This window comes from Ixodes scapularis, unplaced genomic scaffold (genome assembly GCF_016920785.2).
Source record: "Ixodes scapularis isolate PalLabHiFi unplaced genomic scaffold, ASM1692078v2 PGA_scaffold10__122_contigs__length_95168666, whole genome shotgun sequence".
Classification (NCBI taxonomy): Eukaryota; Metazoa; Arthropoda; class Arachnida; order Ixodida; family Ixodidae; genus Ixodes; species Ixodes scapularis.
In genome coordinates, this window is record NW_024609836.1 from 20647555 (window position 1) to 20664394 (window position 16840).

Below are 16840 nucleotides of genomic sequence, written 5' to 3' on the forward strand. Positions count from 1 at the left end.
TCTTGCAGTAAAATGCGAAAGAGCGCCGATGTCGTGTTTACGCAAACAGTGTCGCTCAGCATACCTTACACGCCACGCAACAAACCACGCCACTCTGCCAGTCTTTCCTTCGATATCAAAATCTTCGCTCGGCAGGTACCCCGGGGTTCTACGTTGACTATATATATGTACAGTGTTCTTGACCGTTATTCAGGCCTAAAAAAGAAACGAACGGGGTGCAATGAAACTTTCAAACAAGATGTATTTAGGTCGTGCACTTGTCATGCTCAAATTTAGTGAGTGTAGATGAAAGAGAGGGAGAGAGAGAAAACGGCTATGCATTTTTTATGCAACTGGAGAAAAAGGAAACATATCGTCTGGTTGACGCTGCTGCTCACTTATCGCACCAGACGCACTCAGGTCTGCTGAAGGAGTATTCACACGCTCTGATCTCGAAAAGGGTAAACACACGACGGATGCTTTTCGGGGAGCGATGTGCGTGACGTAGGTGATCGACGAAACCAGCGGAACTCCCCTTCCAGCTGTGCAACGATTTTAACGTTGAAATAATTCGCATCTTTTATTTTTGACATTGTTTATCTTGTCACAAAGGACAGAAAACACAACTCCTTCCTCCGAAATGTTGTGATTCCGCCGCGTAATCGCGTGGCAAAATTGGAATATTTCCCGACCTGCATCCGCGAGCGGTGGCCATGAGAACCACGTGGCATGACGTCAATGGGGGACTTGTAAAAATATAGGAAGTTGCGGAAATCCTTGCTCGATAAAAGGTAATTTTTCTATAAAATCTTGTCGTTCCAGAACATAAACATAAACGCGTCAAGAACCTGGTATCATCGACAAAACTTTTATTTTACGGAGTTTTAGTGGCGCTACCTATCGGAGGACACCCAACTCCCCATATTATTTAGGAATGCTAGGGATGCCGCGAACGTTTTTCGAACCGAAGGTTCGAATGATCAAATCAAGCGGTTTGAAAGGTTCGAAAGATTTCGAATTCTCGAACCTTCGATATCGAGACATTCAACAGAAGTCGAATTTCGAACTTGATAAACTAAAAAGTTCGACGCTTTTCAAAATTTCGAGCTTATTTACGTTGCAAAGTTCGATGCTTGTCAAGCTTCTGAACTTGATGGACTAATAAATTCGATCATTTGCGAACTTTCAAACTTCTTGCACTAAAAACTTTGAAGCTTTTCGACCTTTCGGAACTTTCAACGCTAAAAAAGTCTACAACTTTTGAACTTTCAAACTTATTAATCGGGAGAATTCGAAAATTGTCGAACTTCCGATTCCTGAAAAGTCAAAAGTTCTACGAACTTCGAAATTTTAGGGTAAAAGTTTGAAGTTCGTCGAACTTCGAAAGTCCGGCGGGCGGTTTCATTTGGATTCAAGCCGTGAGGTACATTCGTAATTTTTTTTTTTCGTGTTTTTACATGCGGTGTTGCACTCCTCGCGAAAGACAATGCCGTTTATTTCAATCATCGGGCATGCTTGGTTTTAAAGAAATAGATTCCCGAAGGAGCGAGAAGGACGACCTGTTTTTGACAGTTGTCGTTTTGTGTCATAATTGAAGCGCGCTATAGCCGAAGCTATTTGTGGTAGAGATGTTAAACTTTTTAAGAATGATCTATGTATAGACTGGGTAAGTATCATGTTAAGATATGATTATTGTTCTTCAAGACAAGTTTCGAAGAAATGTCCAAAACATGTATCTACGGGCAATTATGCCCTAAACTTGGTAATTCTTTTCGTCTAAGTTTTTTGAGGTATCGCATTTAAATTAACACTACAGTCAGTGCATATCATCACCATCTGAAGAATACAAAATAATGTATTTATTGTTATTTTTTTACGTTGATGAATAAATTAACTCATGGGGAAAGATTTTTAAAAGTGTTCAAGTTCAGCACGTCACGTTTTTGGGACGTGTTTCTTTTAGCCTGTACACATTTTGGTAGGAGAAACTTGTTTCGTAGTTCTGTTCCCCTGAATATGCAAGAATACAACACTTCCGGTGAGTTCTTGATAGGTTTTTTTTTTCTCCAGCTTTATATTTTTGCGCTTATTGTTATATTTATTTATTTATTTATTATTTTTTACCAACAGCACAGTTATTTAGGTCGAAAAGACATAGCTTTGAGCTTCCGAACCTCCGAGCATGTGACGATGTAGTGCCTTCTGACAACGAGATTCTATTAATGACCCATCTACGGGACCTTCTAATCAGTGAAGAGCGACAGTAGCTATACATATGCAAAAATAATTTCAGGTTAAAGAAGCTCGACCATGCACTCTTTGCCCGTATTGTTTTCTTTAACAGTCTGAAATATCTGGGGGAGAGAGAAAGAGACTGGAACCCCCCCCCCCCCCCCCCCCCCCCCCCGTTTTTCCTCTTCCGACGCCAGTGGTGTGGTAGAACGCTCCTCGACCTCAAGTTGTGTCAGCTTCTGTGCTTTTTGCTCGGCGTTTCATCCGTCCCGGAAAATAAACCTCCGAAGCATTTACAAACGAAAAAAAATTGTCAAGGTGCAGGCGAGCTGGCGTATGTTGACCATGATGCAAAATCCCGAGACAGGGAATGAAATTCGCAAGAAATAGTGTAAGAAGAAAGAAAAAAGAGGACCAGACAACGTCTCAAGCTCAGCTGAGTTGAGTTTGAGACGTTGTCCTGTCCCCTTTTTTCTGTCTTCTTACACTTTTTTCTTTCAAATTTCATTCCCAGAGCTGAGTTTGAGGCGTTGTCCTGTCCCTTTTTTTCTGTCTTCTAACACTTTTTCTTTAAAATTTCATTCCCAGCCTCAGGATTTACTATATGCCGCGTCACTCGGGCGACGTTCGATCGGATTACTACCAGCGTGCAAGGGGGTAGGGAGGCAGTTTGCCAGATCACTTCAAGGTTTTTCTGAGCCTCAACTACCTGCCTGCTCCGGGCCGTTTCGAGCTGGATGAGTATAATTAAACAGTGCGTTCGTGTGATCACTCCTTCGTGATGCACCTTAATGACCCCCCTCCCCCCCCCCCCCCCCCAGGGCTGGCGGTCACAATTACCGATCTATGGTCACAAGTCACTCTGCACTGGCAAATATTCCAGCAGATCCAGGACACTCGTCGTCTCATTTAATTGCCTGACCAACTTCGCGCAGTCTAAATATCACACCCGAACTTTTCTAAACCTGATTTCGTGAAAACCAATGAGACGTGAAAACGTTATTTGAAACTAAAACTGTAGCGGAACATAAAAAACGGACTTCGAACTTTGCACACTTGGACTTGAAAGAACTTCGAAGGTCTCGAATTTCTTTTTTTTTTTCGAATTTAGCCCTAAAAGAGAATCGAAACCTTCGAACTTCCAAACTTTATGTAGAAAAAAATTCGAAATCTTCGAATTTATTGAACTTCATTTCTCTAAGAATTCGAAACGTTCGAATTATACGAATTTCAGATCCAAAGAAATTCTAAACATCCGATTTTCTCGATTTCAAGTTCGGAAAGGTCGAAATCCTCGAATTTCTTGAACCTCAAGCAAACAAATATTCGAAATAATCGACCCGAACTTTTTGAAACAGTGAAAGCTTTGAACTTTTCGAATTCGAAACTCCACAATTTTTGGAAGTTGCGAATTTTTCGAATTTAAACCTCCGTACGGTCGAAAATATTGAAACCTTTCGAATTCAATCATCAGTTCGGTTCGAAAATATCGAAACCTTTGGCATGCGAACCTAGGGTGGTTCGCGGCATCCCTAAGAAAAGCACTGAAAATGTTGCACAGCTCCTTTAAAGGAGCTGTGCAACAATTTCAGTGCTTTGCTTAAATAATTTTGGAGTTGGTGTCTCGATCATTCTGAAGTAAAGAACAAAAAACCGCTTTTTCCTGCATGTCCTAGTTTTTATTAAAAAAAATGGACAAAGGTTGAGGTTTTCGGCACCTCTCAACTCTTTCACCATCATCCGAGTCACGTGCGCTGTGACGTCAGTGGGGGCCGCGCGGGGCTCTGGTGAAGCTCTCTCCCTAGAGCACGGTACCCTACACTGTTAGCAAAAATAACACGCCCAGACGTGTAAACCGTTGTCCCATAGCGGACACGTCGAAACGTGTTCGTTTTACACGAGGCCATCTGTGTTTTTCGTCTACACATGAGGTGCTGTGTAAACTTAACACGCTACACCGTGTCTGCCTTCCGCAAAACCGTTTCGAGCGTGTTCCTTATGAAACATGGCGGCCAGCGGCCGAGAACAGGCGAGAGACGAGCCCAGCCAGCCGCGCGCCTTTCAGCCGAATTGAAAGCACACAGGGCGCGTTAGTTCTCGTTCGATGTCTTTTATACACGAACTCATCTCTGTTACGTCACGGCGCGGTGGTGGCGCGTCGGTCGCATTTCCGGTCTGGGGCTGTGGGCAGAAGTTCCCATGCCAGACGTGTATTCCTGCGTTGTTTACAAAGGAACGAGACAAAAACCTGCCTTCTCGTCAAAACGCCGCAACTGGGGCCGTACCAAAAGTGTTGAGAAAGGTTTGAAGGTCAGTTTTCACGTGCTCGGTTCGTCCGAGAATATGGATATGTGCCGTGAAAAAGGAAAAGCAGACGCCGTCGGACAACGATTGCTTGGGTGGGAAGCACTTTGGGTTGAATTCACGGATAGCTGTGATCATCAGATTCATTTGTCTTGTTCCAACATGAACGCCAAAAAACCGTCAAGTTGTGCGGACCACCTGCGGACTACGTTGAGTGCGTCTTCAAGTTCAAACGGCCACCTGATCGTTCAAACTGTCGTCTGCTCTTTCAGACGTGTCTGCTTGTCGTCTGCTCTCTCAGACAACGCCGGCCCGTAGACAGAATCTTGGCCCGGTACTTGCGATAAGAAGTAATGCACGCCCCAAAAGACCTAAATTTGAAGGTTGGTGAGCAGGCTCGATGTAAACAGTAGATAAAAGGAGATGTTGATCATTGTTACCAGCGACCAGCACCGACTTGTTATGCCTAATTCACTTGGTCCAATTCTACTTGCGATTTTCAGTATCGACGTCGACCATCTCAGCTTCGGTTCACGCTTTTGTAGCCCGAGCGACGTTGCGACTGAAAATAGCGAGCGAAATCTCATCATGCGAATCAGGCTTTAGCGTACATTCTGCGGCGTCCACGCGGAATGAATCGCCGCATGTCACATTATTGACGCGAAGTTTTGGGGTGTAACGAGCCTTGTTAATTTCGCTGAGGCCGCTCAAGTAGTCAGACATTGCCAGGAAGACGTAGAATCAACAATTCGAACGCGAAAAAGGGCAGGGGGACTCACACAGACGCCGATAACATCGCATTTCAATGGTTCGTTTATGGGCGACGGCGAGCGTCTTGCCCACACCCCCATCGCGCATGCGCGGCGCCGGTGGCGTCTGCTAGAGGCGTTCCGGGCGCTCCGGTTTGTTTGTAAACATGAGTTGGTGTATACACAGTAAAGTCTCCAAGCGGCGGACGTAGCTGCTTGCAAAGGTACGTACGTGCGTTGTCGGCGGTCGGCGGTCGGCGGCGTCGGTAGCTTCAACGAGCCGCTAGACAAAAAAAAAAAAATAAATAAATAAAAAACGAATGCTGAATTTACATGGATAAATAACTTGAGCAAACTATTTAGAATCGGGCGGTAACTTGCGCCACCTATCGAGATTTCTAGCAGCCTGTTTTTAAAAAGAGAAAGACGAGTCTGTTAACTTTGCGAACGACCACGACTACACAGCAACCCTACATACAACGCAGGCAACACAGCCCACAGCTACACAGCACCGACATGTACACAAACACAACAAACGACACTACGCCCGACACTTCCTACTCGATATCCATTTCTCCCCTACACATTTATAGAAGAATACATAAAACACGGCGCAATGGACAGCCGTGTGTTAGAACTGTTTGCATTTAAAAAGTATGGAGGCAAAATCTATAATGTTAGTCCGTTGCAATAAATAACGATATGTTAACAATAAATCTTAAACCGGTCATGAAAAAGTTCAAATTTTTGTTATTTCTTGCTTGACCAGTGTTATGAGCAGTCCGACTAGCTTGAATCGATAGGAAAACAAATTATTGGGATTTTGTCATTACGTATACAATAATAAATGAAAATGATCCTTGCGCAAAGCATTTTTTATATATTTTTGTGAAGGACATCCGGACATCCGCCCAACACTTCACTTCCGCTAGTTGCAGCAGTTGCAGTACGGGAGCAGACGCCTTTACTTTTGGGGCTTTTTGATAAGTTTGTTGTCGTATGTCGTGTCGGTGTCGAGAAGAGCGGTGGGGCTTGGGAGTTTGTGACCGGTGTTATTCGTGAATACTGGTGTGGGACGCTGATGCGTCTTTTTTTTTATACTGCCACCACCCCGAACTTTGAATATACACGGGCCCGTAGCAGTGCATTATGCTGAATCGCGAGCTCCTTCTCTGTTGACGTCGCTTTCCTGGTACCACTCATGGATACTGCAAGCGTTTAAACAGTGTGCACCGTCTCGCCTACATCCCCGGTGACGTACTCGACCTGTTGAAACTTATTGCTTCCGTCATTTTAGAGTACGCAAGGCAGTTATCTCGTTGGTCTGGTTTCGGTTATAAAAGCAAGGCAAAACGCTCGTAGTTCCCGCCCTCAGTACACGTTGGACATCTTCCACACTTTGACACCGGATAACTGAATGAAAGAGGATTTACATTCACTTCCGAGGTTACTCTCGCCGCTTCCTCACCGTAATTGAGCAGCAGGATGAGCTGGCGACAAGCCGCGGATGAAAGGCTTGAGCATCAACAGCCCAAGCGCACTCGGTGCCGATGCGGGCGACGCGGGTTTCTGTCAACCGGGAGGCCAGCACAAACCGTGACCGTTCCAGCTCTTCGTCATGACACGGTGTTGCAGAGAGCAGGGTAAAATACAGCTACACGGATCACCGAAGCAAACGACTGCTATCTTAAATCTTGGCTTGTGATTGCGCCTTTGTAGTAGATCATCTTATTCGTTTTGCTGGAGAGACGCAAACGACGGGCATAACAAAATCGCTTGCATATTCCGCATATCTCACAAAAGCATTTACCCTGTCACCTTGCGAAAAGCGCGAAACACGGAGTCCGCACCGTCCTAAGCTTCCCGTTTTTTACCTGCTTTAGAGCAGTTTGTACCTGCTAGTAGATATGCCTACTGAAACTGAAACAGGGCAGTGCCAGAGAGAAAGAGACAAAGTTGAGAAAGCTTGCTCGCTCTCCAATTTCTCAACTCTGAAGTGATTGCACCATAATAAATGCACCAACGCGTCTTCCAAAATAAAGAAAGAGCACTATGTTCACAACATAAAAAATGGTCTCAGTACATGCATCTGTGGGCAGGTAGGAAACCTTGCCCTAATTTATTCACGCCGCATGATTGGCGCAACAAACTCGTTGTAGGACCGAATCGTCTACTCGAGCGGTGTGCGTCGCTATGCAAACGCAGTCCAACACGAAGCATAAAAAACGGCAGATTTAAGACAACAATCCGGAGTCCATTATTCAATTAAAACAACGTAATTTTGTTGAAAACGCCCGCTGCTTCTTACTCACGGTATGTGTCGGGATACTTGCACAGTTTGAAACAGAACGAAGAAAGATTTACTTTTAAAAACGCTCGCGGCGTCCTCCCGGACCAGCTGGACCGGATCAGCTGACAACGACGGGACTGTACCCGTTGAACCTCCACCACGCAACAAACAATTTGCGCTCCGTGTTAAAAGCGTGGTTCAAACAGACCCGGAATACAAAGCACCGCACCACACACGACGAATGTTTCAGCTCTTTTTCGCATCGCCGGGTTGCACCAAACAGAACGAGATCGCCGAAGTCAACGCCGCGCTGTCGTGAACCTTGGCTTGTGGTTGCGAACTCGTGGACCCTGTGACTCCCTTCGCTTTCAAAGCACACACGACGATTACGAATGCTACTTTCCGTCTTCCAGGAACATCACAGGGGCACTTCTCCGGTCACGTCTTCACTATGTGCTCGCAAACTCCGAAGCTCTATGCGAAGCTTCTCGCGTTCCGTCAAACCAAAACAGTAGCGGCGCCATGCGTACTTGCCAGATTTCCTCCGGTCAAACAAAAACAACGAAAGCCAACCGGCGCTTGCTTCCAGCGTACATCGGCGTTGCGCTTGCGCCGTGGCCAGATCGCTTGCAGTTGAAGCGGTTGAAGGTTGAAGCAAAAACGAAACCAATTGCAATGTCACGTGTTTACATCGAGGACACGCTTTTTATATCCATTTTAACTGTTTGGAACGAATAATTAGACAAATGACTTTATTTGTGGTGTCTAAGAAACTGTTATCAGGACCCCTAAACTAAATACAAACATGGGCGACATGAGGGAAGCCGCATTGCCATCGACCAGAAGATGGCGGCGAGCTCGGTAAGTGCGGGTTTCGTCAACGTCCTGCGACATGGCGCAATTGCTTTTGGTGCATATCTGTCTCCGAGACATGTTTCTTTCCGCGGCATTTGTCTCGACGGTCCTTTCTAAGTGTGTCCCCAAGCATTCCGGTGCTTCGATAGCCGGCAATGCCGCGGTCGTCGCCGGGGGCGATGCGTGTTATCGAGGTCGGCTACACGGTTATGCGTGTATGACCGAACCAAAACACGTTTTTTACAACCTCGCATTATTTCTGAACGAATTATATGTTACTCATCGTGTAAATTTATGGTAATTTGTGTAAATAGCGTGTTTTTCACCCCAAATATTCGCCAAATACACGGGACTTGCTAACAGTGTAGAGCCATCAGTTAGCAGCGAGAACTCAACCGCTAGCGACCACGTGGCAACGTGCTTACCTAGCGCGATCAACATCAACCCCCGGACGGATTCCATAGGGCCAATGGAGTCGAGTTTTGTATACAGTAGCGCCGAATTCCTCGTCCGTGGTGGGGGGCTCTCATTACTTGAACGAGTTAACTTATTATTTTATATTCGGTAAATTGTAAAATTATATTAAGAGCTAACCATGCTATTAATAAAAGATCTGGCTTACTTTTCAAAACGACTTCTATATACACGTTTGGGACGTAGTAGCCAGGGTTGGGCAGTATCGCGATACAAATGTATCGCGATAGTATTTCAGAAATACATTTCGTATCTGTATTTCTGTATCGCGATACATATTTTGCACCAGTATCTGTATTCCCGTATCGAAATACATTTGGAATGTTTCTTTGTATCGCGATACAATCAGGATGAAAAGTATTTCGTTACATTTTTTGAGAAATACTCCCTCCCCCCCCCCCCCCCCCCCCCCCCCCCCCCCGAAAAAGAAAAAGAAACAAGCCCGTACGCATTTTTTTTTCCCTTACTTCTGAGGGCACCAGAGTCAAGGAGATGCTGGGGTGTTGTTACTATGCTGACCAAGGTTCTTTTTGATTCTGCAAACTATTTTTCTATGTGTCCTCTTCTCTCTTCTGAGAAGTGTTGCGTAGTAGGGGACTCGAACCAGGTGGCGTGCCAGGAATGGAGTCAGAGCATCTTCTGCCGCAGGTCCTTAGGTAGGGATTCCTTGAGTCATTATTTGCTGGCATCCAATACCCGCTGCTAATCGTCTCTCTCGCCTTAGCGTTCAGAGTACACCCAGCCAGCAAAGCTGAGTCACATTCCGCTGCAGCACCAGCCTGGCGGTGGTTGACTTGAAATAGTAGGAAGACTCACGCTGTGAAGTTCAACATATATTGGAATGCATCTGCGGCTGCGCCCGTAACATTGCATGGCTCAAGGGTACGTCATCAGCCGACGTGAACGTGACCCGCTGCTCTGGTGATCCGAAACCCAGAAGGAGGGTAGAAGTGGCCTCGCTGTGCCATCCCAGACTATGTACTCCCGCGACTCGTCTCGAGACCACTGTTTCTCGGACAGCTCGCACCTGTGCCGGCAATATCAGCTCACAATCCACGAGGTCTCTGTTTGGATAATGCTAGGCAAAACTTGAGGACTGCAATCCGTGCGTCGGTGGCGGAAGGTCGGTAGTAAGGAACTTCAGAACAGGGATGCTACCGTATCGTTTTTCTAACCGTACCAGAAGATAAGATATGTATTCCAAGATGCTTCAGGCGGTCCACTATTCTCAAAAATTCCAAATGACACTGCATGCACGATCTTCAACGAGGTAACCTACAACGAAAGTACGTATTGTCCTTGCATACTGCAGCGTGGTAAGGTTTCATGTTCAAGGCCACACCTACAGATAAAGAATACTAGTTTATTCCACCGTGACATCATGTGATCAATGTTGACAGGGTTCCCTCGTCAGACAGACAGGATGTCATGGAAGGGACCGCGGTCAGCCCTTGATGGAACGTTTTTTTGGGCCCATTGAAGACTCCTTGTCGTCCGGAACCACTACCTTCAACGCAAAGTGCCAAGCCTACAGGAAAGTAATGTCCGGATCGAAAACATCCACTTCAAACTTCAAGATTCATCTCAGTTGGCGTCTCAAAAAAATTTGGAAAATGTATTGCAGTATCAGTATTTCTGTATTTGTATTTCTGCCCTCCCTAAAATGTATTCCTATATTTGTATTTCCAAATACTTTTTGCCTCTTTTTAAAATGTATTTCCGATACGTATCGCGATACATTTTTACAGATGTATCTTAGTATCAGTATTTTAGCTACTATTTTAATGTATCCCAGTATTTGTATTTCCAAATACATTTTTGAGTATTTCTGCCCAACCCTGGTAGTAGCCTACTTTGAAGCCGTTTCTAAGCCAAGCCGTAAAGAATCCAACATGGCGTCTCTTTATTTTTGTAGGGTGGTTCTCGTATGGATCGCTTCGGGGTCGTGCTGGAGCCTGGATCCAGGCTCCTGAGCATCACGCCCGGTCCCGGTAGTGTAATAATAGGGACTTTTAACAAACCGTGTTCCGCGTATCGCACTATCGGAGCCTTTGAAGCATGCTTTTAAGTGCGCGCCCCGCTGTCACGGTATGACTCCGGGTGCGCGCCTATAAAGCATGTTTCAAAGGCTCCGATAGTGCAGTACGCGGAACACGGTAACAGTTCGCTAAAAGTCCCTAACGTAATATACGATGTGCGATTTCGCTTTCAGCTGTATAAGGTGCGTAGTCATGTGTGTTCGTTGTTCTTCTGTTTCGAGGCGTCCCGCCGTCCAGTAAGGAATCCACAGCTGCGACCGAAATATTTCGAGGCACATTTATTGCACAGATGCTAAAACGGAATTAAGTACAGCACTGCACCTGCATACGCGCAAAAATAAAACATTGGCAAAATCATTTCGTCAACCTCGCCCACAGCTGCAGTTGCACATCGCCAGCACCTCTCTGTCATCTGTGCACGATCTCATCACTTCATTATTACATGCTTGGCCGCACACCTTCTTGGGAATGGGCTTTATCACTAACTTTATCACTATCACTTCTTGGGAATGGTCACTAGCATATATCTTTACAAGTGTACACATTGACCCACATAATTACGCATTCAACATGCCAAGTTGGATCAGCTGTTCACTGAAAGTAAAGTTGTTCACTGATTTAAGAAATATAAGCTACTTAGGTGGCCCCCAGCAATCATTACCTTCATTTTTACATATTCAAAGCTTCTCACGCAAGCAAGATGAAAATGTGAAATAAAGCTTCGAAAAATGTTGGCACTCAACAGGCTGGATAACTTGTTGGGAACCACGAAGTGTCCGAAGCTTTCTTCCTCCTTGAGACGACGTTCAAATGCTCGTTCTATATGTCCCAGCATCTGTAATGACAATGTGGTCATGATGTTTAAAATTTTAAACTGATTTAAAACAAAACAAATGTCCATCTACAGCGAACAAACTAATGACATAATGCCATTGTCGCACCCGGAACCATGCAGAAATAAATGAAACTTCAAATTAATATATAGGAACCCTCAATCTTTTGTTTTATTATCCTCCGTCTGTTCGAGGACCGCCAAAGACCATTTTCAAGATTAAACCCAATTGTTACACTTTAAATAAGCAGTTGTGCACAAATCGAAGTGGAGCTAGGTGTATACCATTAACTTCATTAAAACCGTACTTGTTCGGGGGAAAGCATATGTTTTTACTGCGAGAACTAGCCTGCAAACTAACAGCTATGGGCAGCAGAAGTTTAATGGTAAGTTCGCTGAGCAAATAAAACTGAGTACGGGAGATACATACTCACCTGCCTTATCTTGAAAAAAAAAATGAACAAACAAAAACTTGTGGTCTTGGCATTTGCGCTGTTCGTGCACCATCGGGATATGGCCACGTAAAATGCACCTCTCAACAGTCTCTGAAAGTTCGCACCAAAATATCCATCGAGTTCGACAGGCGCGCGGAACGCCGGAGCGCGAAACTACGCTCGCACGACCCTTGGGTAAACAAAACCACGCGACGCCGCCGTCCGCCGTTACGAAGTTTCAAATTTGGGCAAGGGTAGAGCGAAGGGGGGGGGGGGGGGGGGGGGGGCAGCGGCGCCTTCCAGGGCACCGGCGGGGCCAGCGGGTCGGTTTAGAGTTTTGGTTTTAGACCGAAAACAGAACGAACAGAAAGAAATATATAAAATAAATTGCATTTTATTTTCACGGTGCGGTGAAGACGTTTTGTTGAAATTACTGTTAGCGGACAAAGTTTTATATTTGTATTTTTGTATTAATGAGAGCCCCCCACCACCTAAGCGCTGCTGCCGGTGGCGACGCTATGCACAGCGCCGCTGATGGTGGCGACGCTAATGTCAGCGCCGCGAAACTGGGACTGTGACCGGGGGTTGTCAACATGGCGAAAGGAGGAAAGTTGCGTCCGGATTCGGCCAAAGGTTCGGCCATCCACGTTCGGCTCTGCCCTCGTCCCCCGCCGGCTTCTGGCGGCTGTTCGCGGTAGCAGATGGAGCTGACGGTTTTGTTGACCTCGGATAGATGGCGCTACTAAAACTTCTTGTAATAAAAGTTTTGTCGATGATACCAGGTTTTGAAGCATTTATATTTATGTGGGAACGACAAGATTTATAGGAAAATTAACTTTTATCGAGCAGGTATTTGCAACACTTCCTAGGTTTTTTCAAGTCCCCCATAGACGTCCGGCCGGGTGGTTGTCATGGCCGCCGCTCGCGGCTGCAGGTCGGGAAATATTCTAGTTTTTGCCTCTCGATTACGCGGCGCAATCGCAACATTTTGAAGGAAGGAGGTATGTTTTTGTCCTTTGTGACGAGATAAATAATGTCAAAAGTATTAGATGCAAATTCTTGCAACGTTAAAATCGTTGCACGGCTCCTTTAAGGTTGGTTCACGCACTTGCGTGAGTCTGACCAAATGCACGGGTTGCTATGGCAACAGCTGCGTCGACTCCAACAAAACCGCTTGTCATATCGTTCTGTTGGAGCTGACGCAGCTGCTGCCATAGCCTCCCGTACGTGGAAGCTGTTGCAGTCGCACTCGGTTCGACAAACGCAGGTATGTGAATCGTCCTTTAAGGAGTTTTAGTAGATCGTGTTTGCCCCTCCGCTAAGCCCCCTACAACGAAGAAGCCGCCACCACAGCTGCGTGCCAATGCTTGTGATTGTAGAGTCTTGGTTATTGTAGTGGGTTGCGGAGAGCGTTGAGGGACTGCGGAAACGATCTACCAAAACTTCCCATTCACACGAATGGCGGTATGGTGGCTAGAAGGGGAGCTGTCAGCATCGGCGTGCGAGAGGAGGAGCGGCCGGTCAGGATGACGCTGTGGCGCTGCTGTCGACACTGAGATGCGGCGCCCGCTTGCGTCCACTGCGATTCGTGTACTTTTGCGCTCAGTGAGTAAGTATCGCGTGCGATACGCGCTCCTTAAATTTCTCCTCGAAGTTAAACTATATGTTGGTTTTGGAGATATGGCTAACATAACATACAAATTAGTCGTTAGTTGTTTATGCAGCAGGAGCTTAGTCTACCAGAAACAGGCGACATTTTTACCCACTGCAGATGAGCAATTTAGCCAGTGCAGTGCGACTGCTATCCTGGGGTCTTCAACGTGCATCACGTAGTAATGATAAACAGCCACATGCCGGTACAGTGCTCATCCAGATTGAAACTGGCAGGAATAGGAATTGAACCCAGGATCCATGGGTTCTGCGCAAGCTTTTACCCCACGTGCTCCAAGCTGGCGTGCGCTAGTGTCACTGAATACTGTGCACTATGTCACGGAATATTCAGTGACTCTAGTGTGCAGAGGCTTATAGACGCTTTCAGACAGCTGTGCATGGGTGCCGCCATAACCGACCTTCAGTTTGTTTCCTCTTATTTTGTTCGCTTCCCTTCATCATTACCACACCAGTACAGGTTATTGCCACTTTGGGTGCTACTGCATCCTTGTCCCCAGCATAGCCCTCTGTGGAAGGTCGTAAACGCCCCCTTCAGTGGCTCGGTATCCCGGTAAAACAAGAGAAGGTCGGCTATGACGGCTCAATCTGGCGCGTGTTTAAAGCGTCTATAGCATTAGCCCACTCGGCTACCGAAATAGAGAGGGAGCCACTAAAACATCCGACAGCCAGTAGGCCAATACGAGAGAAGAAGAAGAGGGCAAAGACGGATCTCATGGAGGACTGCAGGAGTACCATAGCGAGGAAAGAGAAGGAAGAAACTACGGAAATTCTTGCTCCACACTCGACCGCCACCAAGAAGAAATCGGTAAAAAAAATGATCGAGAGGGAGGCATCGTCGTGGTGCGGAAGAGCTGTGGCTTGTCTTTTAGGTGAGAGGACACCGTAGTACGCCACGCCTATACGTACAGCGGGCTCGCTTGTACTCGCTCGCTTCAATTGTGTTGTTCTATTTATTTTTTTTTATTTTTTTTTACTTTTGCTTTGAGTTTTTTTTATTTTATAACAATGGCAATGATAATAACCGTTATTTATTGTGGATTGTTAAGCAGCCCTTGTTTCTGCAACATTTTATTAGTAAGAAAATTTTGCTTCTGCTGCACCACAGTTTGTTTAGTTTGCTTATTACTGTTTTCAGTGACCGTGCTGCTGGTTGTGATAATCATATGGATCGTGGTCATGATTGCCGAAGGTAGCGCGAACCCGTTCAAACATTTGTGGCCCTTCAAGCGAGAGCTGACTATCAAAACGAGCCTCGGCGAGGTTCGGGGTGCCCTGTTGCAAGTCCTGAACAAGACCATTCGTGTCTTCTACGGCATACCCTTCGCAACAGCCCCGAACCGCTTCGCGACGGCTGTGCCTCACTCGCCCTGGCGGGGCGTCAGGGACGCACAAAACCCCCTGCCTAATCGATGCCCTCAACCGGCGCACACCCACTACTTCGACGTGCCCGTCAACTCGTCGACTCAAGAGGACTGTCTATTCATGGATATCTACGCTCCCGACTCCGTACCCGACGCCCCCCGAAGGCCCGTCGTCTTGATTCTTCACGGCGGCGCTTTCCAGACGGGATCAAACAGAGACCCCCTTTACGACGGGAAATTCCTGGCGGCCGTCGGAGAGGTGATTGTCGCGGTTCCGAACTACCGACTGAACGCGTTCGGCTTCTTCCAGACATCCCTTGATACTTCGCCGGGAAACCAGGGCCTCTGGGACCAGCACCTGGCGATTAAGTGGGTTCACACGAACGCCCCCGTCTTCGGCGGAAGGCGAAGCCTGGTGACCCTCTTGGGTGTGGACAGTGGAGCCATCAGCGCCGGACTGCACCTCTTGTCCCCGGCGAGCCGAGAGCTGTTCAGCAGGGTCATCATGCAAGGCGGCAGCCCTTTCTACATGGGCGAGTTCGCCCCTTACGTCGATGACGCCGAACTGGACACGTTTGCCAGGAGTGTCTGCTCCGAGAGGTCTCAAGAAGGCCCAGAGGACGAGAAGCACACGCTCGAATGTCTCCGAAATGCGTCCGTCTCCGAGCTGCTCGACAACCTCGACCCCTTCGACGGAGTCAACAAAAAATCCTTCGGTCCGTACTATGGAGAGAAGGGCGAAGGCCGTTTCACTCGTCAGCTCCAACACGCCATACACAATCGTCCCGCGAACGCCATGAGAGGCAAAGACCTCCTGATCGGGTACACGTCCAACGAGGGCGAGTACTTTATGAGGCTACTGTCTGTCGCCTGGTCCGTCTCGTCGGTGGACCGCTTTCCGAGGGCTTTGGTGAGAATATTTCTGGAGCGCCTTTGCCTCCAGTTCTACTCGAGACCCAAGCTGCTGCCGCTACTGGAGTTCTATTTCGGCCGCAAGAACGCCTCTTCCAACATGGACTGCTTCCTCGAAGCGTGCCACTTCCTCGGCGACGTGTACGTCAAGTGTCCGGTCGGCATGATGGCCGACCACGTGTCGGCTAGCGGGGGACGCGTCTACGTCTACGAGCTGGACCTGGAAACGGAGTCCGTGGCGCCGGCGGCGGGGTTCTCGCGGGGCGCCCCTCACTACGCCGATGCCCTGCTCAGCCTGGGCCACGTGTACCACTGGAATTCGACGACTCCGTCCACTGCTCTCAACCTGAGCGCCGAACTCATGCGCCGTTGGGCGGCTTTTGCCAGCACCGGGTACGAAGCTTTCGCTCCTTTTCGCGGTTTCTGCTTGTCACCGGTTTGTAAAGAAAGAAATCTCGGTGAATAGCTAGAAGCAGCTTAAATGGGAATAGAAACGAAACGTTTGCACTTATTTCTTTGTTTATGGATGTGGTCTATGTTTTGCCGGGAGCCCCAAAACGCTAACTAAGACTAAACTCCGTTTCACCTTAAGTTGTACCGCAGACAAGGCTAGAAGCGCGAGCTCATAGCGTTGGGAGATACCCTTAACGCACGAGAGCTTGTGCCGCCGAGATGTGCCCTAGAGCAAGGAGCTCGCGCTTGTAGCCT

At 47.2% G+C, this 16840-nt stretch overlaps 1 protein-coding gene across 1 annotated transcript; it reads left to right on the top strand.

Moving 5' to 3' along the window:
- The first annotated feature begins 15035 nt into the window (after positions 1-15035).
- Positions 15036-16598, top strand: LOC8029918 (acetylcholinesterase-like). Its single transcript, XM_029980424.2, has one exon. It carries the CDS (start codon positions 15036-15038, stop codon positions 16596-16598), a length of 1563 nt encoding a protein of 520 aa, XP_029836284.2.
- The last annotated feature ends 242 nt before the right edge of the window (positions 16599-16840 follow it).

What these genes read in the sequence shown, in the direction of transcription:
- LOC8029918 (XM_029980424.2), top strand. Translation starts at nt 15,036, where the DNA reads ATGATTGCCGAAGGTAGCGCGAACCCGTTCAAACATTTGTGGCCCTTC.